The 24,188-nt window shown below is 35.0% G+C and overlaps 1 protein-coding gene across 1 annotated transcript in view; it reads left to right on the forward strand.

Moving 5' to 3' along the window:
- The window catches only part of TBCK (TBC1 domain containing kinase), a 187,524-nt gene that overhangs the window by 47,091 nt on the left and 116,245 nt on the right, over window positions 1–24,188 (forward strand). The window contains exons 5-15 of the mRNA XM_004703452.2: window positions 1,656–1,797; window positions 6,983–7,043; window positions 8,128–8,189; window positions 8,432–8,493; window positions 10,145–10,293; window positions 14,218–14,356; window positions 15,661–15,760; window positions 19,767–19,816; window positions 20,009–20,138; window positions 22,237–22,335; window positions 23,872–23,934. Of these exons, the coding sequence (XP_004703509.1) occupies window positions 1,656–1,797; window positions 6,983–7,043; window positions 8,128–8,189; window positions 8,432–8,493; window positions 10,145–10,293; window positions 14,218–14,356; window positions 15,661–15,760; window positions 19,767–19,816; window positions 20,009–20,138; window positions 22,237–22,335; window positions 23,872–23,934 (1,057 nt within the window). The remainder of the gene's footprint in view (window positions 1–1,655; window positions 1,798–6,982; window positions 7,044–8,127; window positions 8,190–8,431; window positions 8,494–10,144; window positions 10,294–14,217; window positions 14,357–15,660; window positions 15,761–19,766; window positions 19,817–20,008; window positions 20,139–22,236; window positions 22,336–23,871; window positions 23,935–24,188) is intronic.

The raw sequence follows: 24,188 nt of genomic DNA on the forward strand, positions 1-24,188 counted from the left end.
TCAGCAACCAAATTTGTGTCATCTGAATATTTCAGGTTGTTAATAAACCTTCTTCCAATCCTGGTACTGCATTCTTCTTTATGTAATTTAGCTTTTCTGATTATTTTCTCGTATACAGATTGAGTAAGTATGGTGAGAGGATACAACCCTGATGCACACCTGCTAGGTAGAGAGGCTGCCAATGTAAATGGCCCCAAATAAAAACCATAGGTAAGTCTTTAATAGACTTACCTATGTTGGAATTTCAAACAGCACAAATGTTGCTACATATCAATTGCTAGAGAAGCAATGCCATTCTGTGTGACATTTGATGAAAGACAGTGGCATAAAGAAGTGTGCATTTAGGTTCCTATAGTTTCTGCCTCATCTTTTCCCTAGATGACCCACTTTATAGCCTTTTATTGCTACTTCTAGAAATATATCCATCAGCTACACATACTGAGAAATGGAATTTTACAAAATTGATTTCAACAGTTTGTAATAGTTTTAAAAAAAGGAAAACAGGGAATGACCAAAATATCCAATATTGGAGTTGGGTCAAATAAATTAACTACATCTGTATAATGAATGAAACTGCAGTTTTTAAGGAAATGAGGTCATGATATGTAATGTGAAATAGTGTTAGGTCACTCACTACCCTTGAGTCAATTCCAACTTCTACAGCCCCCAATGGACAGAGTAGAGCTGCCTGGCTGGGCTTTCAGGACTAACCTTTTTAGAGAGTAGAAAGGATCATCTTTTTCCTGTAGAGCATCTGGTAGTTTTGAACTGCCGACCTAGCAGTAGGCAGCCCAACACATAACCCACTGCACCACCAGGGCTATTAGGTAGGGGGTAGGAGAGAAATTACAGGACAGTACGTTTAGGGTACAGTTATGTAGGGCTGCAGTGTTAGGATTGGTGAGTAGATCTGGATACACACACACACGCACACATTCACAAATTCATATTTGGGGGAGGGGAATAGGAGTATCTTAGGAAGGACATATAAACATTGGTTATTTTTAAACTGGTCCGCGGGTAACTGTACCAAGATATGGAAGAGAAATTTTTCAGTGTACATATTTCAAATTTATATATTTAAAAATTTTGTACCAATTAATAGGATAAATCCTGTTTGAACAGGTAAAATGTACTATAAATAACAGTAAAGGGAGAGTGGGTAGGAAAGAGGGAACCGATTACAAGGAACTATATGTTACCTCCTCCCTGGGGGACAGACAACCGAAAAGTGGGTGAAGGGAGACGTCGGACAGGGCAAGATATGACAAAATACCAATTTATAAACTATCAAGGGCTCATGAGGGAGGGGGGAGCGGGGAGGGAGGGGAAAAATGATGACCTAATGTCGGGGGTTTAAGTGGAGAGAAAATGTTTTGAGAATGATGTACAAATGCGCTTTACACAATTGATGTGTGTATGGATTGCGATAACAGTTGTATGAGCCCCTAATAAAATGTTAAAAAAAAAAAAGAAAGAAAATAGACCATTTTACTCTATTCTTAGATATAGAAGTTTGTAATACATGGTGAGTTGGAATTCTTCTTAGCAACAATTGTTTTGCATGGAACTTTTACATAGGACTTACTAAAAGGACAGTAAAAAATATACTCTTCTTTTTTGTAATTATCCATAATTTTTACATATCATTATAGGTATCCATCATACTTGGCACCTGAGGTAATTGCACAAGGAATTTCCAAAACCAGTGATCATACGCCAAGTGAAAAACCATTACCATCTGGCCCCAAATCAGATGTATGGTCTCTTGGAATAATTTTATTTGAGCTTTGTATGGTATGTATAAAGAAATATTAAAGTAATTGAAACAGTGTGTTTATTTGGTGTAAACTTTATGGGGAGGAAAGCTATTTGATAATAATGGTTTTTAGTTTCCAAATTGATCAGCTATAAGGGGGAAAACCTAATTTTCAAGTTGTATTTTAAAATAGTCTTGTTCAAGAATTATTTGCATTAATATTTTGGTATCTCTGAAATATTTAAGAGCTTATTCTTTTTTATAAATGGCATGTTCTCTATACTATTCTTTCTTCTTTAAATGTGCTGTCCTTCTCCCACAAAAAGTTAGTCTCAGAAACTAACGGGGCAGTTCTACACTGTCCTTGAGAGTCTGTATGGATCAGCATTGACTCAATGGCAATGAGTTTGAGTTTTTGCTTTTGAAATTCTCTTAGGAGTCTATTTGGACTTTGACTTTTTATGAAATCTTCTCCAGAGACCTCTCTGGAGTGAGATGAAGCTACCATTGTTTTAAAAAGGAGCTCACACTACAGTAATGTAGAGGCCATCCATGTACTTCTTTTACATGTTCAATCCCAGAGTAGGTATTGGTTCAGGTGCCATCACATTGGTTTCAGTCCACAGATAATTCTATGCACGACAGTAGGATACATTTCCCGGTCCGTCACCAGCCTCACAGCTGTTCTGATGCTTGAGCCCATTGATGCAGCCACTGTGTCAATCCATCTCATTAAGGGCCTTCCTCCTTTTCTCTGCCACACTATGTACTTTACCAAGTACTAGTGGGCTTTATTGTATATCGTATAGAAATGCAGGCTTTCAGGGATAGCACCATTTTTCAACATCTGGTCTCCAAAGTAGCTTACTATATCTCTTATTCTGGCCAGAGGAAAAGGGGAAGAATGAGATCAGGGTAAATTCTTATGGGGGTTGATCTACAAGTTTGAAGTATCAACTCAGAACTTTTCACTACTGATGTGTGATTCATGTGACCCAACAATATATGAGGGAGGCTAGGAAAAGTAGTCTTTGGCTGGATCCCGAACTATGGAAGGAGATGATGAGGTTACATTTATGAAGGCAACTAATGATCTTGGCAAAGTCTCTCATTTTCATCTATCCACTGTCTTTGAATACAACCCGAAGGCCAACAGAACAAAGCACTGCCCAGTCCTTTGCCATCCTCGCAATTGTTCTGATGTGTAAGTCCATTGTTAGAGTGACTTGGTCAATCCGCGTCATTCATCAGCCTTCCTCCAATCCCTATGCTACATTTTTCTTCATATAATCCAGTGTCTCTGATAATTTGCTCAACATATAGATTAAATAAGTATAGTGAGAAGATACCACCCTAACACACAACTTTCCTGATTTTAAACCATGCAGTATTCCCTTGTTCTGTTCACACAACTCCTTCTTGAACCATGTATAGGTTCCACATGAACACAATGAAGTGTTCTGGAATTCTCATTCTTTCTCAAGGCTGCCCATAGTTTGTTAGGAGTCACTCAATCTAATACCTTTGCATAGTTAATGAAACACTGTTAAACATCTTTCTCTCCTTTGAGCCAAGATCTATCTGACATGAGCAATGATATCTCTTGTTCTATGTCCTCTTCTGCATCTGGCCTGAATCTCTGGCAGCTTCTTGTCAGTGCATTGCTACAACCATTTTTGGATGATCGTCAATAAAATGTTACTTACATGCATTATAAATCATACTGTTCTATAGTTTTTACCTTCTTTTGAGTAACTTTTCTTTGGAATGGGTAAGGATATGGGTCTTTTACTGGCAATTGACCAAACAGCTATCTTCCAAATTTCCTGGCTTCAATGAGTCAGTGCACTGAAACATTTTAATTGCTATTCCATTAAATCCTGGAACTTTGTTTTTGGCTAAGGCTTTCAATAATGCTTGGACTTCTTCCTTCAGTACCATTGGTTCTTTCTCATATGCTACCCTTTGAAATGGTTGAATCTTGACTAGTATTTTTTGGTACAGTGTCTCTCTGTATTCTTTCCATCTTCATATGATGCTTCTTACATCATTAAATATTTTGCCTCTAGAATCTTTCCATGTTGCAACTTGAGGCTTGAATTTTTTCGTGTTGAGGATGTTTTTACTTTATGGTTTTCTAACTCTAGGTCTTTGCACACTTCATAATAATATTTTACTTTTTCATTTTTTGTGACCCCATTGGTATTTGAAATACCAGTCGCATAGGCTTCAACATCACAGCAACATACAAACCACCATAGACAAGCAGTAGAGTCAATACCTACAGTTGGAGCCTTTTTGTCCCTCTTCTTTTGCTATAGAGCATATATCACATTTGTCTACTTTATTGGCCTATGAGGTCTTCCCATGTAAAACTTCTTTGAGTTAAAATATCTAGTCCAAGTCTAACATATAATAGGTACTCAAACAAACAAAAAATGTTTTTGCATCTGTAAAGATTTCAAGTCTAGAAAAACTGACCTCCTCAGGCTTCCGTATCCCACAGCTCAGGGATCAGACATACCTTCACCCTCCATCCTTTTTAACCTTCCTCTGACACTAACCCTTCCTCCCACAGCACTCTACTTTTATGTTGGGTTCCATAATTTGTTGTAATGGTGGCAAAGAACTCACAGACTGAACTCAGATAACACTTATGATTAAGCATCTTGCTTTCACTCTCACTTCCAACAAGTCAATTCAACTCCTAGCAGTCCTATTAGCGACCCCATAGGACCCTCTGGAAAGCGTTGTCTTTCTCCTATGGAGTGGCTGAGGATTTCAGACTGCTGACTTTATGTTTAGTAAACCAGTTAATAACCGCTGTGCCACCTAGGTTACCACAAGTCAGCAGCAGCAAACACTTAAGATTAGTTGTTTGTTCGCAGTACATCACTCCTTAGCCAGCATCCAGGTCTCCCTCTGATCCTCGGCCTCTCAGCCACATGGTCCCTTGGCCTTTGTCCCCATGGGCCAAGAAGCCAGCCTGTTACTCTACTTCATGGTCCCACAGTCTCAGGCCTGATGGGAAAAAGATGCCCTCTAGTCTCAGTGCTGCTTCTCAGGGTCTCAGGGCCACAGTCTGTGGTGTATCCAGTCTCAGTGACCTAAACTACTTCAGACAAAGAGCTTGAATGTGCTCTTCTGATTGTCTACAGATGGCTCTTTATACTCAGGAATGACTTTGGTGGAGGTGTGGTTTTGTCTTTTAGCCTCACATCATCCCCACCCCCAAAGGAAAACAAAGGACAGTATCTTAAATCACACTCTCTAGTAAAGTAGTCTTAAAGGTGTCCCTATGGAAACGATGAGTAAGAGTTGATTTACACCCTCTACCAAAGACTAAATTAACTCCTTCCAAAATGGAATCATAGCCACAGGTAGAAAATCCAGAATCATATCAAGTAAGGAATTATTGCTAGAAGGGAATATTAATTGACTACATCTCAAAAAATACTTAGATTTGATATAAAATATCAACACCAACAACTATGAAGGGACTTTTGGGTTTACTAGATATTCTAGGGAAATATGAGGGGCTGGTAGTAGCTAAATGTTTAAAAGCAGTGGCCCCTCCTGCCACTTTGTACTTAGAGCCTATCTTGGTCTAAATACAAAGCACTGTGAATGATGGGGTTGTCAGGGTTAATTGCAGAGGTGTGGGTGTTTTTTGGGTTTTTTTTGAGGTGGGTGGAGGTAGTTTTAAAATAATGGGCTCCTTTCCCCCTTATCTGGTGATTTAATTGCATTGGTTAAAGCAGCAAACTAGTTGTTTTTTAGAATCTGCCATTTAGCCAACTCTAACTGTATTTAAACACAGTAGATGGGCAAGCATGATTGTTGGAGGGAAAATCGGAACAGTAAATAGACACCACAGCCCTCCCTAATACCGCTGTGACTTTTGTCAAGTGTAGACTCCTTCCTTCACCGAAAAGCTTGGGACCATTTTAAGGACCATGTCTTGAAACTTCTGTAAACCCTATGGTTTAGTAGAATATTTTTTGTTATTCTAAAGAAAAAAATATATAAGGGAGCTTCAAAAGTTCATGGGAAAATGTAATTCAACTTTTCCACAAACTTTTAAAAGCCCTTTATAAGTAAGATGTTATATATAGCTAAGATCATTTTTCTAGGCAGCCTATATATGACTCACCTTCAAGAAGTACAACCATTCTATATCCTAGAAATTCCCATAGGCCAAAACTTGTACATGAAGTGGGAGAATTGTGTAGCACAAGATGACTACATGTCTAGCAAACATCTAAACTATATATATATATATGTATGTATGTATATGAACTCAACAATCCTTAGATACATAAAATATATATGTACATATGTATATATATGAACAACCAACAGAAAAGTTTACATCTGAGAAACAGTTTAAATTCTAAAACAGTTAGGAGGCTGTAGAACAAGAATAGTTACTAAAAAGGACTGTTAAGATTTTTAGTGGGGAAATGTTATTGATGTAAAGACTTTAACAGATGGATAACAGTAAACTAGGCATAACTGAAAGTGGAAGTGAAGTTGGATAATTCTACCAGGACACGGCAAAAAGAGATAAGGTGATTTATATTATTAAGCAAAATTTAAAAGCTAGAAAAGATGGATCCTGACTTTCTAACATTTGTTAGAACAAAAACTCATTGGCTTCAAGTCAGTTCCTACTCGTGGTGGATCCTATAGGACAGAGTAAAACCATCCTTGTGGGTTTCTGAGACTGCTTTATCTTCAAGGGAGCATATAATGGTTTCAGGCTGCCTATCTTGCAATTACTAGCCCATCACACCACCAGGGCTGCTGAATCATAATATATATGTAAGAATTTGCTGGGAAGCTTAAATGATAGTACAAGTCTTTATCAAGAGGTAACTTGGGCTCTTAATCAAATTAAACTCCTACTGGCCTGAAATCCTGATCACATCCAGATATTTGGGGGTCTCAAAAGTGAATAATGCTTTTCAGTGTTTGAGATCAAACTAGAACTCAACAATCCTTAGATACATAAAATGTTTTACAATTAAATCCTTTAAAACAATTGTACTATTGCTACTGTAACAATATCTTTTTTCTTTAGAAAACGACTTTAAAAATTCTACCCCTTCCAAAAATTCCCTTAAATCATTTTCAATTATGAAAAAAAAATGTAAAGCCTCACTGAGGAAAGCAAAAGGAAAAAGATAGAGATGTTAAAAATTTGTTTTATATCTTATATAGGGGAGAAAATTATTTCAGAGTTTGGATATTTCTGAAAGATTAAAATTTTTGCTTACTTTGGGTAAGTATCATAAGATGGATGTACTCTTATCTTTCAGCTATAAATATAATGTTTAGCATTTGTTAATAATAATGCATACTTAGACTATGTTTTGAAATAGTAAGTACCATGGAATACTATAACTTTCTTTAAGCAGTGATAAGCATTAATACGATAACCTGCTACCGTATTATGGTACATCTTTCTCTATTCTTTAAGGTATTTTAAATTATATAGAAATAACCTTAACTTCTTGAATTATTCAACTAAACAGACCTGTAAAGATAAAATACAGTGTAAGCAAATAATTTGGTTTTATATTTTTCTCTCTACAGTAGCTTAGCTTCTGACTGTGCATCTTAACTTGTGGACTGTCTTTCTATTGGATGTAATAAATATTAATAAGGGCACAATAAAAATTATTTTTCGTCATAAGAAGCTCTTATATAATTTTGCATGTAAAATAAATCTATGCACTTATAATTTAAATTTTTTTAATTGCATAATCTATTTTAGGATGAAATAAATTTAATATGTATGGTAATAAAAGGGGGTGGACACTGATTGAACACTCATATTAAGGAGTAACAGATCATTATCCATGCTATGGATAATGATATATATATAGAACAGTATTAATAAATATTAAATAATAGTCCATTAGAAATAAAATTATGTAAACTTTTACCATAATCACCACATTTTAGTTTAAGGATTGATAATATATCTATTGGGAAGTTATAGAGATTAATATAAAATAATCTTATCATTTAAATTCTCAGTGAGTCGTTTACATTCTACAATGTATATGTAGTATGAGTGAATTAGTTTTGTAATCATGAAAAGGCCTATTAATAAAATAAAATACACAATAAAAAGTGTTTACCTTGCTTGATTCACTGCTTTATCTTAAGTTTTAGCTGTTATCTGTCAGAATCTCTGATTCAACTAATATTCAATATTTGAGGCTTTTATTTTTATTAAAATATTATAATGGCAAAGTCACAATATTTTTAATAGGCAACATGCCAGTGCTGCGATATAGCATTTAAAAAAGACCACTGTTGATTTCCATGTTAATCTAATATTAGTTTTTCTTTTCTAGACTGTGTAGATGATACTGTAATAGTTTTGGCAGAAGAACATGGTTGTCTGGACATTATAAAGGTTTGTCATTAGTCTATTAACAAAATTTTATGTGCTTGGGGTTCAATAGCAACTATCATAAAGCTATCTTATTTCCACTAAGTATTTGCTTTTTTAATATAGAAACTATATTAAAATTCATTTTTAATTCCAGATGAAGACTTTTGAAATAAATAAAACCTGGTAGACTAAGAGTGAATTGGTTAACTTATATTCTAAAACTGGATTATTTAGAATAATTTCTTTTTCTTTTTGTTTATCAGGACCTCCCAGAAAGTGTGATGAATCTTCTGAAGAAGTGCCTCGCCTTCCACTCTTCTAAGAGGTTGATGATATTGAGAGTTTGAGATTACACTGAGCTTCTCACCACATGAGCAGTTTATTTTAAAAATCTGTGATACTATTAATGAATAAATTAAATATTTACATATGTGTATCACATCATTGACGTCAGTGTCACTACCTACTATTGGTTGTGATTTAGAGGATTTAATTTTATGTTGATACCCAAAATGTCTATGTAATTGAAGTTAAACCGTAGTCAGAAAATTGTCACGTACCTAAAGGAAGTTAATGTTTTTTTATCCCCTGGCCCATAAATAGCAAAGGAGTTCAGTTGTGAAATGTAGACATTCTTAAATACAAATGATAATATGAGAGAAATGAAAACAATGGTGAAAAACTAAAAATTACTGAAAATAAAAAATGATTCTTTTTTATTAAAGGATTCTTAACATCTTTATGAATTTACTTTTATTTGATGACGTCACTAGTGACCTTACAAATGCAGCAAACTCAAACACAAGTAGGCATATAAAGTTTGAAACTGGTGTGCTCAAGTATTTATCTAGCGCACACTAAGGAGAGCTTTATCTGTTTCTGTTATTATAAAGTATTTTGTATATTGAACTAACCCCTTGAATGTATATCATAATTCTAGGACATTTTAAAAATCATTTTATTAGGGGATCATACAACTCTTTATCACCATCCATACATACATCGATTGTGTAAATCACATTTGTACATTCTTGCCCTCATCATTCTCAAAACATTTGCTCTCCACTTAAACCCCTGGCATAAGCTCCTCATTTTTTCCCCTCCCTCCCCACTCTCCCTTCCCTCATGAACCCTTGATAATTTATAAATTATTATTTTGTCATATGTTACACTGCCCAATGTCTCCCTTCGCCCACTTTTCTGTTGTCTGTCTCCCAAGGAGGAGGTTATATGTAGATCTTTGTAATTGGTTCCCCCTTTCCACCCCACCCTCCTTCCACCCTCCCAGTATCACCACTCTCACCACTGGTCCTGAAGGGATCACCTACCCTAGATTACCTGTGTTTCCAGTTCCTATCTGTACCAGTGTACATCCTCTGGTCTAGCCAGATTTGTAAGGTACAATTGGGATCATGATAATGGGGGAGGAGGAAGCATTTAGGAACTAGAGAAAAGTTGTATGTTTCATCATTGCTACACTGCACCAATTGGCTTGTCTCCTGGATGTCCAGTTGCCTACAGATGGGCTTTGGATCTCCACTCTGCACTCCCCCTCATTGACAATGATATGATTTTTTGTTCTGATGATGCATGATACCTGATCCCTTCAACACCTCGTCATCACACAGGCTGGTATGCTTCTTCCATGTGGGCTTTGTTGCTTCTGAGTTAGAAGGCCACTTGTTTTCCTTTAAGACCCCAGATGCTATATCTTTAGATAGCTGGGCACCATCAGCTTTCTTCACCACATTTGCTTATGTACCCATTTGTCTTCAGCAATTGTATTAGGGAGGTGAGCCCACAATATATGATTTTTTGTTCTTTGATACCTGATAACTGATCCCTTCAGCACCCTGTGATCATGCAGGCTGGTGTGCTTCTTCCATGTGGGCTTTGTTACTTCTGAGCGAGATGACCACTTGTTTACCTACTCTAGGAAATTTTTAATGACTTTCACATATACTCTTTTTCTCAAGGCCCACACCAAGTGAATTAATGCAAGACAAGGTGTTCAGTGAAGTATCACCTTTATATACTCCGTTTGTCAAACCTGCTAGTCTGTTTTCATCTTCTCTGCGATGTGCTGATTTAACTCTACCTGAGGATATCAGTCAACTGTGTAAAGGTAATGGAAATAAGAAGTAGGCAATAATGTGAACATTGTGTTTAAAAGAAGTGCCTTTAGTATACTTAAAATTTTTAGTTTATCCAGTGATTAGTCTGGAATTTTAACTGTTGACTGAGTCTTTCCTGATTTAATTATTGAAATTGATCAATGCTTATAGTCATTATTGCCAATTGAAATTTTAAAAATATAAATGAATTATAGTCTTTCTTAGATAAAATTCTTAGTTGAGAATCAGTGTAATCAGAGATGTTAGTCAAAATGTATTGAATTTCTTTTGTGTCTGAAGAAAATACCAAAAAAAACCTATTTCAGCTCTAAAGCCATTTAGAAAATTCATTAAATACTGAATGACCAAGCCAGAGAGTATAAATCGTTTTTGCTATGTTGCGTATCTTAATCTAGACACTGACTGAAACAAAACACAACGCATTGCCGCTGAGTTGATATTAACTCATAGCACAACCCTCTAGAATAGAGTAGAACTGTCCTCTTTATGATAGTAAACAGCCATAGATTTCTGTCTCAGAATGGCTGGTACTTTCAATATGTTGATCTTTTAGTGGCTTTTCGTTTTCTTTACATTGAATAGTAAAGATTTTGGTCAACCCTATATTGAGTTATTATTCATACTGAAGGCTGAAATCCCTGGTCTTCTTCAGGACTGAATCTTTCCATCTTCCTCAATTTCAGCAAACAAGGCTGCATCTTTGGCATAATTCTGGTTGGTAATAAGCCTTCCTCCTATCCTGATGCCACATTCTCCTTCTCTGATGATTTCCTCAGCATAGAGATCGACAATACTATTGTGAGAGGATACAACCCTGATGCACACCTTTTCTGATTTTAAACCATGCAAGATTGCCATATTCCATTTGAATAACCACTGTGTGATCCATGCACAAGTTCTGCATGAACACAATGAAGTGTTCTTGAATTCCCATTCTTCTCAATGTTATCTGCACTTTGTTATGATTCACACAGGCAAATATCTTGGCATATTCAGTAAAACAAAAGCAAACCTTTTTCTGTTATTTTCTGCTTTCAACCAGGTTCTATCCAGCATCAGCAATGAAATCCCTTCTGAATAAGGCCTGACCCTAGTGTACTGCTGCAATTGTTGGGTGATCTTCAGCAAAATTTTACTTGCATGTGATAACATTTACTTCATGATATTGTTCTATAATTTGTACATTCTGTTGGATCACCTTCTATGGAATGAGTACAAATATGGATCTCTTCCAGTCAGTTGGCCAAGTAGCTATCTTCCAAATTTCCTGGCATAGACAAATACATACTTCCAATGATTCATTAGCTTGTTGAAACTTTTCAATTGATATTCCAACAAGCCCCAGAGCCTTGTTTTTGGCTAATATTTTCAATGCTGCTTGATTCAAAACATCAGTGTAGCTTGAACTGATGTCTTGGTGTAATGTTGACATGTTCTTTTTGGTAAGTGATTTATGTATTCTTTCCATCTTCTTTTGATGCTTCCTGAATCATTCAATATGTTGCCCATACAATCTTTCAATATTGAAATTTTAGGCTTTAAATTTTTCTTGAATTCTTTCTGTTCAGATATGCTGAGCGTGTGCTTCCTTTTGGTTTTTTGACTCTAGGTCTTTATACATTTCATTATAATATTTTACTTCTCAAACTGCCATTTGAAAATTTCTGTTCAGATCTTTGACTTCATCACTTCTTCCATTTGCTTTAGCTACTCGATGATTAAGAGCAAGTTCCAGAGTCCTTCCTGACATCTATTTTTCTTTCTTTCCTGCCTTTTTAATGACCTTTCACTTTGTTTCTTGAGCGATGTTCTTTCTGCTCTCTTACACAGCTCATCCAGTCTTGTCATTAGTGTTCAATGCAGCAAATCTGTATTCTCAAAAATCTTTGGGATAAACTCAAGGTTGTAGTTTGCCTCTTGTGGACTTTTAAAAGTTTTTTCACCTTCAACTTGAACTTATATATGAGCAATTGATGGTCTGTTCCAGTCAGCCCACAGCCTTGTTTTAAGTGCTGATATTGAGCTTCTCTATCATTTCTTCCCTAAATTGGAATCAGTTTGATTTCTGTTTATTCCATCTGGAGAAATTCATGTGTATAGTCACCATTTGTGTTGTTGGGGGAAAAAGAAAAATATTTGCTAGCAGCAAGCATTGGTCTTCCAAAATTCTTTCACATGGTCTCTAGCTTAGTTTTTACTGCCCAAATAATCTTTTCCAACTTCTTTTCCTTCTTCTTTGATTCTCACTTTTTCTTTTTAGTCACCTATAATTATTGGTGCATCTTGACCACATACATGATAAATTTGAAACTGGATGTGTTGGTAGAATTTTTCAATTTGCTCATGAGCAGCTTTGGTAATTGATTCATAAATTTGAATAATAGTTGTATTTAGTACTGCCTAATTAATGCTCTCATTTATCCCTGGAGAATATCTGAACTTAATTCATGAATTTGCTTAAAAATCCATAATGCTACTTTATGTCAGCCTACATGATTCTATTTGAACTACTATGAAATTTATATTTAAAGCAGTTATTTTCATCCTTTTCAGTGAAATATTAATTGTTTTGGGTTCAATGTTTTGTTGCTTGAACAACATGATGTTTTGAGTCAAGCTTTAGAGTTAAAAAAAACATTATTGCACCTTATTTTCAATTAATATAACCAACTATAAGGCCAAAAGAATAAAAGGTCAAGACTGATAATAAAAGGAAAATCCTTTAGTTTAAATGAAAGTGAGTGCTTGTACCACTATGATAGTGGATGTGGTTATTATCTATTATCAAGGTAGCCACCCACTCATTTTGACACAGAGGAACAAAATACCACCTGTACTACACCATCCCCATGATTGCATATCTATAGGATTGTCGATGGCTGATTCTGAGTAGGATGTTAAGCCTTTTTCCCTAGGGTGTTTTGGTCTGGAACTCTGCTGAAATATGCTGTCCAACCTAACCACTCCAGAGCCTCGACTGTCAAACAAGTGGTGACTGTATTGAGGTACATTGGATTGTTCTGGAAACCCTGTCTCCCTCCTGGAAGGAGGTAATTTCATCATGTAACTGCCACTGCGTCTAGGATATTATATATTTAAATTTAGATGGAATTTTTTCCCTTTGGTACAATTTAGGTAGAAGCCCTAGTAGTGTAGTGGGTTAGGCATTGTGCTGCTAACCACAATGTCAGTTATTTAAACCCACCAGCTATTCATAACTGAGAAAGATAGACTTTCTGCCTGCAAAATATCTATAGTTGTGGAAACCTGAAAAGGCAGTTCTTCTGACCCGTGAGGTTGCTATGAGTTGGAACTTACTCCATTATACCTCCCAATAGCAGTGATACTTTAAACACATTTTTACTACTTATATAAGCAAACAAATATAATATTTTATTAATTTCTTCTTTTAGGAGCACATAACATTTTTATTACCTATTTAATATCATTTAAAACTGTGGAATTTTATAAAAGAATCATGGCAAATCAAAAGGCACTTATCTCAATTTAGAAAAGAGAAACTTTAGAAATCAAAAGTATTTTCTTTTTCCTCAAGTTTGAACATAAAACCTGGGAAATATTGTTTGCATTTAATTAACAACAGCTTTTGGCATCAGCATTTTATCCCCTCCAGTTTATTGCACGTTTAATGAATACATGTTAAACACAATGGGAAAAAATGGTTCCTTCATTTGAATTAATTTTATATACAGAGATAGTTTGTTCCTTTTCTTGAAGAAACACATACACATTCAACATATATCTACATCACAGTCTGTATGCAATTTATAGTCTGAATACTCTGAAGAGAGCTTTGCTATGTTCTTCAGTTTTTCCCCTTTATTTTTCTATTATTAGCTATTGATGTTTACTTGAAAATAATAATTGTGATAACTGTGATTCTTTTCAAATAGATATCAACAATGATTACTTAGCAGAAAGATCGATTGAAGAAGTGTATTACCTTTGGTGTTTGGCTGGAGGTGACTTGGAAAAAGAACTTGTCAACAAGGAAATCATACGATCTAAACCCCCGATTTGTACACTTCCAAAGTAAGGAAAGAAAGATTATCTTCTAAATCAAAAAATGATATGGTAATACCACTTTTTTAAAAAGCAAGCTGAGCTTTTCTTGGTGTGTAGACATTCTAAGTAACTATGGAAATAATTGGAAGTTATGTATACTTGATTAAATGTCTAATTGCAGTTCCCTTTTATTTTATTAAACTTATTTATTAAATAAGTTGCTAAATGTCCTATTAAACTAAAGTTACTGTTATGAGACATCTTACAATAAGTTTAAAAGATAAAAGGTGTATAACTTAGAACAGTAACATTTGAGAATCTTGAAAACTAACCTAATACAAGTAGCAAATTTGTATTAGCTTAGCTATTTAATAGTGTTGGATTAGATAGTACAGCTGATTTCTATTTTTTGTTATTTGTGTACTAAAGAATGGACTCTGTAGCACTCATTTTATGTTATAGAGATCTTCACTATATCAAGTGATCATCACTATTGAGAAGAAACTTGCGTATGATAAAAAAATTCCATGATATAAATTAAACTGGAAGTTGAGAAATTGTACAGCTCCATGTGCCAAAGTTAATAATATACCATTGGTATTTATATGTGTTCTTAAGCACTTGAACTTGATTTTCTCAAACTTGGTTAATGCTTTAAAATTTTAATTTTAGATTTTATGACTTAGATTTGATCATTTACTTGCATGTTTTTCCCTTTACAAGTTAGATTATTTTTAGTCATACTTTTCCCCTGAAGCTGACTTTTAAAAATTGACTTCAATTATACTGCTCACACATATAACATAATCAGAGAAATAAGATGACATTTTCAAGAAGAAATTATTTGAAATATATATAGATTCACAAAAGTAATTCTTTTGAATTTTCAACAAGTTTCTTTCATGTATTTCATGTTATTTAGTACTTTGTCGTCCCTAAGAGGTTGCCGTCAGTTTGCTATGTCTTAATTTTTTTACCTTTTGTTATTTTCTTCTTCCCTTTGTCATTTTCCACCCATAAGAACTTTTGCAGCCACACATTTTAATAGTCAGGAGGTAATTTTAGCATTGAACCTCCATGAGCAAAGAAGTAAGGTAACATTTTTATTTGTAGTGATTTATAATTACTTTATTCATATCAATTGTAGAGATATCTAGAATTAAGATTTGTATGAAGAAATCTCAAGTAGCATTATACTTTTATTACCATTTAATCTGAAAATTATTTTTCTTTGTTTTTGGTATGGATGGCAGAATCAATTTTGTTTTCTAGGAAGAATTATGAAATAGATCTTGTGTAATCACAAAAATAATTTTTTAATCTCTTTTAAGTTTACTCTTTGAAGATGGTGAGAGCTGTGGTCAAGGTCGAGATAGAAGCTCACTTTTAGATGATACTACTGTGATGTTGTCATTATGCCAGTTAAGAAATGTAAGTGGAGTTTTGCTAAATTTGCTTCAGATCATTTTATTATTATTAACTAAAATCTAGTACATAGAGATAAGGCCTGTTTTTGTACATAACATACATTAGAGTGTTGTGTTAGTCTGGAGAAACAAATCCACAGAAACTCATGTATGAGAGAGAGTTTTATATAAAGGGTAAGTGCACATCAAGAAAACATCCCAACCCAGGGCTGCCCAATCCCACAAGTCCAACATTAACCCATTAGCCCATATGTCCAACACCAATCCACAAAGTCCTCCATCTCACAAAACAGATGCAATGATGCCGACTGCAGGAGGAAAGCTGAGTCAGTGAATGTATAAGCATCTCAGCACTGGCAGTGGTCTCCACACGGCTGCTCTAGTGCCCTGGGCTGCATCCTGGTAGGTCCACATGGCTTCTCCTTGGGGATGTCTTGCAGGAAGTCAGCCTTGCAAGCTGAAGCAGGGAACTGCTCAGGCAGCTAACCCTGGTGCAACCATCGGAGAGCAAGAAACCCTAGAACTAGAAAGGCAAGGCTGGCTGAGCCATTTATCCCTCTACCCTTCAGTTAACCCCACATGTGTTTATCAGCCAGGTTGGCACAATAAACTAACTAACTCAAGTGTCTTCAGTGCATATATGGTCTGTTATTTTCACAAACTAGTTTTTATCAGTTTATCCTTGCACCATTACTGGGTAAAAATTTCCCTGAAAATTTGGTAACATTTCAGACTATCTAATAAAATAACAAAGAAATTTTAATTCCCTCATGATAGTCTAATTATGAGCCTTTTACATTGTTTGGCAATTTGCTTTCTTTGTCTAAAAATTACTAGTTTATACAAGTTTTCTGTTTATTTTCTGTTGGTTTGAGGGTTTCTTAAAATAGGATCCAGATATTGAGCCTTTTTGGCATTAAAGGATATAAATATCTGCTAATATGTGTATTTCCTAAGCAGCTTCTTTCCTGTCCACTTTTCTATCACCCAGGTAGCTACGTATATCTTTGGTTTCTATATATGTGTGCGTTTCATGTAAGTGAAACTAGACAATATTGTCTTCTGCCAACTGACTCATTTTGTCATCAGAATACTTTTCAAGGTCCATAAATTTGTATAGACCATAATTTGCTTAGTCATTGATCTCTTGATAGACATCCCAGTTGTTTCCACGTTTTGGCTTTTGTGAAATTACTGTGGCAAACATTAGTGCACAGGTTTCTGAGTGCGTTCTTGCTTTCATTTCTTACTCATGTATGCCTAGTATTGAGATTGTTGGGCCATGTAGTAGTTCCATATTAAACTAGTAGTTCCACGAGGAGCCAACCAATTGGTTTCCACAGCAGTTGTACTATTGTGCATTTCCATTAGCAATGGATGAGTTTACACAACTCCATGACACCTATTGTTTTTTTAAATTTTATGTTTTATTTTGTTCATTTTTTAATCATTGCAATTCTAATAGGGATAAGACAATATCTCATGATCATTTTGATTTGCATCCATTTGTGGGTTAATTGTTGAGCTGCTAGCCACAAGGTCAGTGGTTCAAACCCACCAGCTGCTCCCTAGAAGAAAGGTGAAGCTCCCTGTTCCATGAAAATGTACAGTCTTGGAAGCCCTAAGGAGCAGGATTGTTCTATAGGTTTGCTAGACGTTGAAGTCACCTTGATCGCAGTAGGAATGGCTAATGACATTGAAACTTGTTTCATGTATTTCTTGGCCTCTTTGGTGAAATGTTTGTTCAAGTCTTTAGCCCATTTTAAATTTAATTGTCTTTTATTTTAGAAGATATATATAATCTATCTATATAAATATCCAATATATAGAAAATATATATCTTCTATATATTGGATATTGAGCCCTTAGCCAATATATAGTTCCCAAATATTTTCTCCCAATTTAGATTGTATTTTCACTTTGTTGATAAAATTCTTTGATGAAAAAAATGTATTTAATTTTTATGATGTCGCATTTATTCATTTGTCTTTTTCTGATTGTGCTTTTTTGTTGTTGTTTTTGGTCATATCTGATCATCCATAATCTGATCATCTAAGTTCCATACCCATGTGCCTATATTTCCTTCTACGAATTTTATGGTTTTGGTTTACTTAAATAGGTTCTTGATCCATTTTTAATTGGATTTTTGTATGGTGTAAGGTAGGAGGCATGGAGCCTGAATCTTTCTGTGTGAATTCAATGATCTCAGCACCATTTATCCAAGAGATTATTTACACACTAGCCTCTGGGATAGGGCACCCCTTACCCTGTGCAATCTTTCTTTATCTCACTTTAGCAAGATCTCTCCTGGTTTATACATGCCCAATGCTTTGTCTCACTGTGCTAACCAGTTCCAGGGCACAGTTACTCAGATATTTTACAACTAGCTCATATCTTCTCTCTGTAGGCCTAGATTTAGTTTTTGTTGTTGTTGTTGTTGTTGTTTTTTCTTTTTTAACATTTTATTAGGGGCTCATACAACTGTTATCCCAATCCACACACACATCAATTGTGTAAAGCGCATTTGTACATCGTTTCTCAAAACATTTTCTCTCCATTTAAACCCCCGACATTAGGTCCTCATTTTTCCTCTCCCTCCCCGCTCCCCCCTCCCGCATGAGCCCTTGATAGTTTATAAATGGGTATTTTGTCATTTCTTGCCCTGTCTGACGTCTCCCTTCATCCACTTTTCGGTTGTCTGTCCCCCAGGGAAGAGGTCACACACAGTTCCATGTAATCGGTTCCCTCTTTCCTACCCATTCTCCCTTTACCCTCCCTGTTTTGCCACTCACACCACTGGTCCTATAGGGCTCATCCGTCCTGGATTCCCTGTATTTTCAGTTCCTATCTGTACCAGTGTACCTCCTCTGGTCTAGCCAGTCTTGCAAGATAGAATTCAAGTCATGTTAGTGGGAGCGGGGAGGAAACCTTTAGGAACTAGAGGAAGATTGTATTTCTCATCATTGTTACAGATTTAGTTTTAATATCACTGTATTTACCTTGATTTTTTTTTGCTTATCCACTCATTTAATATTTACATATTATATAATAGGATATTGTATTAGGATATCTTGTTTACTATAATATTATGAAAGAAAATGGAAATATATAATTATTATTACTAGATATAATAAATTTAGATTTTCTTTGTAAAGAAGAAATGTATACAATAGACAAAATATAAAGCAGAAAACAAACTACATCTGAAATATGTGGTTGCAAGTGATCTGGTCTTCTTTTATTCTTTTTAAAATTTAATTGAAATTTAAATGAAATAAGCTCCTAACTAGGCTTCAATTATATTATCTTAATTCCCTGACATTGAATTTTGAAATATATTTTCCTAAAATTATTAAGAAAATAATGGTTATGTTCATTGTTTAATGATGGCCTTTTTTGTATACTGCTGAGTCTATTCAGCCTTGTAGCAATACGATAATCAATACTATAATATAGAGTAGGACTAATTCCTTTAGTTCATAGATGGATCATTAGATATTTTTTCTGCAGAGTTGCTTGTAACTTTGGATTACTAAGTAACTGAGCACTTAGTCCTTGTGGCACAACAGCTTTTTAAAGTAATATAGGAGCCAACTCATAATTTAATGTTATATTTTCTGTGTATTTTTATCCTATATTACCATTAAAAATCTAAAATTTTAACTAAAAACATGAAATATGCTTGTGAAAATCACAAACACACAGGACAATAAAACATACACTCTTTAAAATGTCTTTATTAATGGAGTAGTTCTACTCTACCTTATAGGGTGTCTGCAAGTCAAAATCAACTGGATGACAGAGGGTTGCGTTGAGGAGGGAGAAAAGTAGACAAAGCTATCTTTCACAGATGAACCATATTCAGTAGAAGCACAGAAGACTTTCCCACTTGATAGAAAATTCTGAATCACTTTTATATTTTTCTCAATACTTTTATAAATTCATAATTTTTACATCATTTTGCTTTTAGTGTTGCTATCTCAGATACTCATACACACTTTCTTTCACAGAGATTGAAAGATGTTGGTGGAGAAGCGTTTTATCCGCTACTTGAAGATGAGTGAGTAGATCATTTACTCTGGTATTTCTCAGCTTACGGTATCTTAGCTTGCCAAGAAAAATGTAGATATTCTCCGAAGAGTGTTTCCCAAGCAGGATATAAAATCCTAGTTTTAATTTGTGTATTTTTTTTTGGTTTTGTTAAATTTTTTTACTTTGTGCTAATTCTTCTGTTTTGGTTTTTCTTTTACAGCCAGTCTAATTTACCTCATTCAAACAGTAATAATGAATTATCTGCAGCTGCCACCCTCCCCTTGATCATTCGAGAGAGAGACACAGAGTACCAGCTAAACAGAATTGTTCTCTTTGACAGGCTGCTAAAGGTAGAGAGTCTACAAAATTATTAATCACAGTCTAAGTACAATCCTTATTTTTGTTTGTTTGTTTCCAGTGTTAATTCTTAGGGATTCTTCATGTCAAGTGAACTTTACTACCATTGATATATTTTTGTGGATTAACTTTAATTATGAAAGTGCTACATATTAATATAAAACAAATTAAGAACTGAAAATAAGGTAAGGAAATTTAAGAGGGTAAGACAAAAGCACTACTACAAAATCTTAGAAACCTTTATTAGACCAAAGCATCAAATGCAAAGCTGCTGTTTCTTGACACATCCTCCATCTAGGTCCATATTCTTCTCAGGCAATGTTTCTATGTCTCTAACCTGTCTTCAAAGAAATCTGTGATCTTCAATGTGTACCACAGCAATATGAGAGCTTTAACATCCCCGAGGGACGGATACTCTGTTCCTTTGAAAAGTTCCTTGAGTTTGGGGAACAAAAGGAAGTCTGAAGGGGCAGGATCAGGATTGTGCGGTGTATAGAGTAAGGTTCCCCCATGAAATTCTCTTAGCACAGTCCCTGCTACCCGGTGAAGTGAACAGGAACATTGTTGTAATGGATACAACTTCCACCATGCGACTGTCCTGGTCTATCCTGACAAACACAATTTTCCAGTCTCCAGTTTCTTAGAATGTCTTCATCATAATCCTCCATGCTTTCCACCTTTCCTTAGAGATTAGCCCTTTGATACCCTTACATGTCGTCCCTATAACCTTCGGGGCTGACCTTTCTGCCTTATGTTTCACTGGCCCTACTGAGCCTCTCAGAAGTGCTATTGTGATTAGACCTTCGTGGGAGAACCTATCTACAGCCATCCACTGATCGTAGAAACAGTATTAAACAGTTTGTTTGCAATTAATCCATGCAGGTATGAGCTGGAACCGCTGTAGCAGCAATACTTTGCAACTTAACCCTGGTACTTACCAAATCATGATGAACAACACCCAGAACTCAATAGGACAAAGCACCAACACTGAAACAGATAAATGAGTAAAGGGCATATAAAGATTCAGTTTGTTAGCAAATCAGGTAGAAATTTTCCTCATCACCAGGAATGGGGTGGGGAGTAAATAAAATAGGATATGTGTTTTTCTCTGCATGTTGCTGTCGATAGGTGCCATCAAGTCAGTTCTGGCTGATAGCAAACCTTTGTATAGCAGAATGAAACGCTGCGTGGCCCTGCACCACCCTCACAATGGTGTTCTTCTGTTTGAGCCCATTATTGCAGCCACTGTGTCAAACCGTCTTGTTGAGGGTCTTCCTCTTTTTCACTTGACCAATTATGATAGCCTTCTCCAGAAACTTGTCTATTCTAATAACATGTCCAAAGTACAAAAGATGAAGTCTTGCCATCCCTGCCTCTAAGGAACATTTCTGACTGTAATTCTTCTAATATATATTTATTGATTCTTTTGGCGGTCCATGGTATTTTCAATATTTTTCACAAACACTATAACTCATAATAGGTTATTTTTGCATACCAAAAAGCATGAACATACACTGAGATGGGACCTTTCATTCTGCTGAAATACTTGTAAGTGTAAATTGATTGAAGCGTTCTACTTCACAATTTAAAAGTTTATTAAGAATTGTTAAAACATAAGTAAATTTACATGCAAGGATATATTATGGTGGTTAGTAGATGGGCCGGGAAAAATCACCCCATAGGTTTTTCTAGACAGTAATTTTCATAGGGGCACATGGCCAGGATTTTCTTAGATGGAGTTCAAACCTCTAACCTTTCTGTTAACAGCCAAGCACTTATTGTGTCATCAGGCCTGCCAAGCCTCCTGTGACCACTTCATCTCTCTTCTAGCACACAGCACAGAGGGGAATCATGAAAACAAGTCGAATCAACTCTGATCTTTTATTATGTGATGCCACATGGCCAGGGAGCTAGGGAACCGTTTCACTACTGACTTCAATATCTTAATACCAGACAGGGTCATTTCAGGTAATTAGAATTTACAAGTGTCCTGGAACTTTATCACAAGTGCATTCAGAACTGTCTGGACTGAAAGGTGGCATGTTGCAATTTGAGATAATTTTTAAATTTATTTTTTTCATATTATAATAGGCTTATCCATATAAAAAAAATCAAATCTGGAAAGAAGCAAGAGTTGACATTCCTCCTCTTATGAGAGGTTTAACCTGGGCTGCGCTTCTAGGAGTTGAGGTAAGAAAGAAAAGAGATGGAAAAATCGTCTTGCAAAGCTGATCATTAATGCCAAGAAAATATAAAGATGAATAGCAATTTTCTAATATATATTTTTTCAAGTTGTTATAAAATATATATTTTATAACAACTTGAAAACTATGCATTAAAATGAAAATTAAGGGGTGGGTGTGCAAAAAAAAAGAATGAAAATTACATGGTGAAATATGAACATTAAAATATTTGTAATTTTTAAGTAAAAGAAAAATAAACTGATGGGATGTATAGCATAGAACACAATAAATTAGATTTAGAACAGAAAGAAAATAAATTGGATTTTTAATATTTCTAGGGTTTTTTTTGTTTGTCTTTTTCAAATCAGATCTTATCTCTGTTGATTTTGTTATTGTTGGTAGCATTCTTGACACTGTTATGTATCTTTCTGTGTTTTCCAGTATTGAAAAAAAGAAACAAAATAAAATAATTTTACTAAAGATTCATTAGATTTATACTGTTTAATATCTCTATGGAACTTACAAGAAAATCTTGATTTTTTTAGAATCAGAATATTTTAATTGTGTAGTCTTACATATAAAATATATTTATTTATGAATGTAAGCACTAATCTACAAGTTGCTCTATAGAGGCTTGGGGGAATCTTCTACTCCAATTTCTGTTTTATTAAAATCTCCTCTGCATGGAAACAGAAATACCATTTGATCCTGAAATAGCCCTCTGAGGTGTATGTCCTAAAGAAATGAAAGCCTAGATACCTGTGCACGATGCTCTGTGCAGCATGAGTCGCAATAGCAGGGAGAGGGAAACAGCCTAGGTGTTTGTCCGTGGGTGACGCTGTAAACAAACTTGGTGTATACCCACAAGGGAATATTGTACAACATTCAAAGATTAGGAAGAATTCTTCAAATACCTCATAACATGGATGAACCTGGAGGATATTTTGCTGAGTGATGTCATTCATAAGATAACAAATATTATATGAGTCCATTATTATAAAAAAAATCAAGGAAAGTTTTCCAAACAGAAAAAAATTCTTTGTTGGCTACCAAGGGTAGGAGGGAAGGGGGGGGGTTATCTCTAACTAGATAATGAACATGTTTCAAATTGTGTGAAGGGAAAGGCAACATAAAATAAGAGGGTGATCAGAAAGATGACATGAGGTAAATAACAGACAACAATAAATAGTATAACATACAATCCTGCCTTAGCATTAATTACAAACAACATATGAAGTAGATAGATAGGCAGACAGATGTATATCCAAAACCAAACTCGCTGCCAAAATCATAATGATTTTGTAGGACAGAGTAGAATTGCTCCTGTGAATTTCAGAGACTAACCTTTTACAAGAGTAGAAAGCACCATCTTCCTCCCTCAGAGTGGCTGTTGGTTTCGAACTGCTGACTCTGCAATTAGCAGCCCAGCACATAACCATTATGCCACCAAAGCTCCTATAGGCATATGTAGGAAATAGGTTTTATATGCATTAATAACTTATTATAAATTCTGTTGTATTAATATATCTTCTATTTTTTACAGGGGGCTATTCATGCCAAGTATGTTGCAATTGATAAGGACACACCAATTCCTACAGATAGACAAGTAAGATTTAGATTTTTCTTAAGCAATCTAAAATAATTCTGCGAAATTTTTATATTATAGAAAGGCAACAGGAAATTTTCTCTTAATTTGAATATTCAGCAGCTGTGATACACATATGGTGTGTATAAATTAGTGAGTTGGAACCCGTTTAATTCTTGTGACTTTTAAAAGTAATTTTTATTTTTCACCTAAAGAATTTACCCTATATTTAGACCTGTTGCAAAGGAAGATAATATTTGAAACTATATCAACAC

This window comes from Echinops telfairi, unplaced genomic scaffold, assembly GCF_000313985.2.
Source record: "Echinops telfairi isolate 266 unplaced genomic scaffold, ASM31398v2 ScPeMD7_7468;HRSCAF=8506_0, whole genome shotgun sequence".
Lineage (NCBI taxonomy): Eukaryota > Metazoa > Chordata > Mammalia > Afrosoricida > Tenrecidae > Echinops > Echinops telfairi.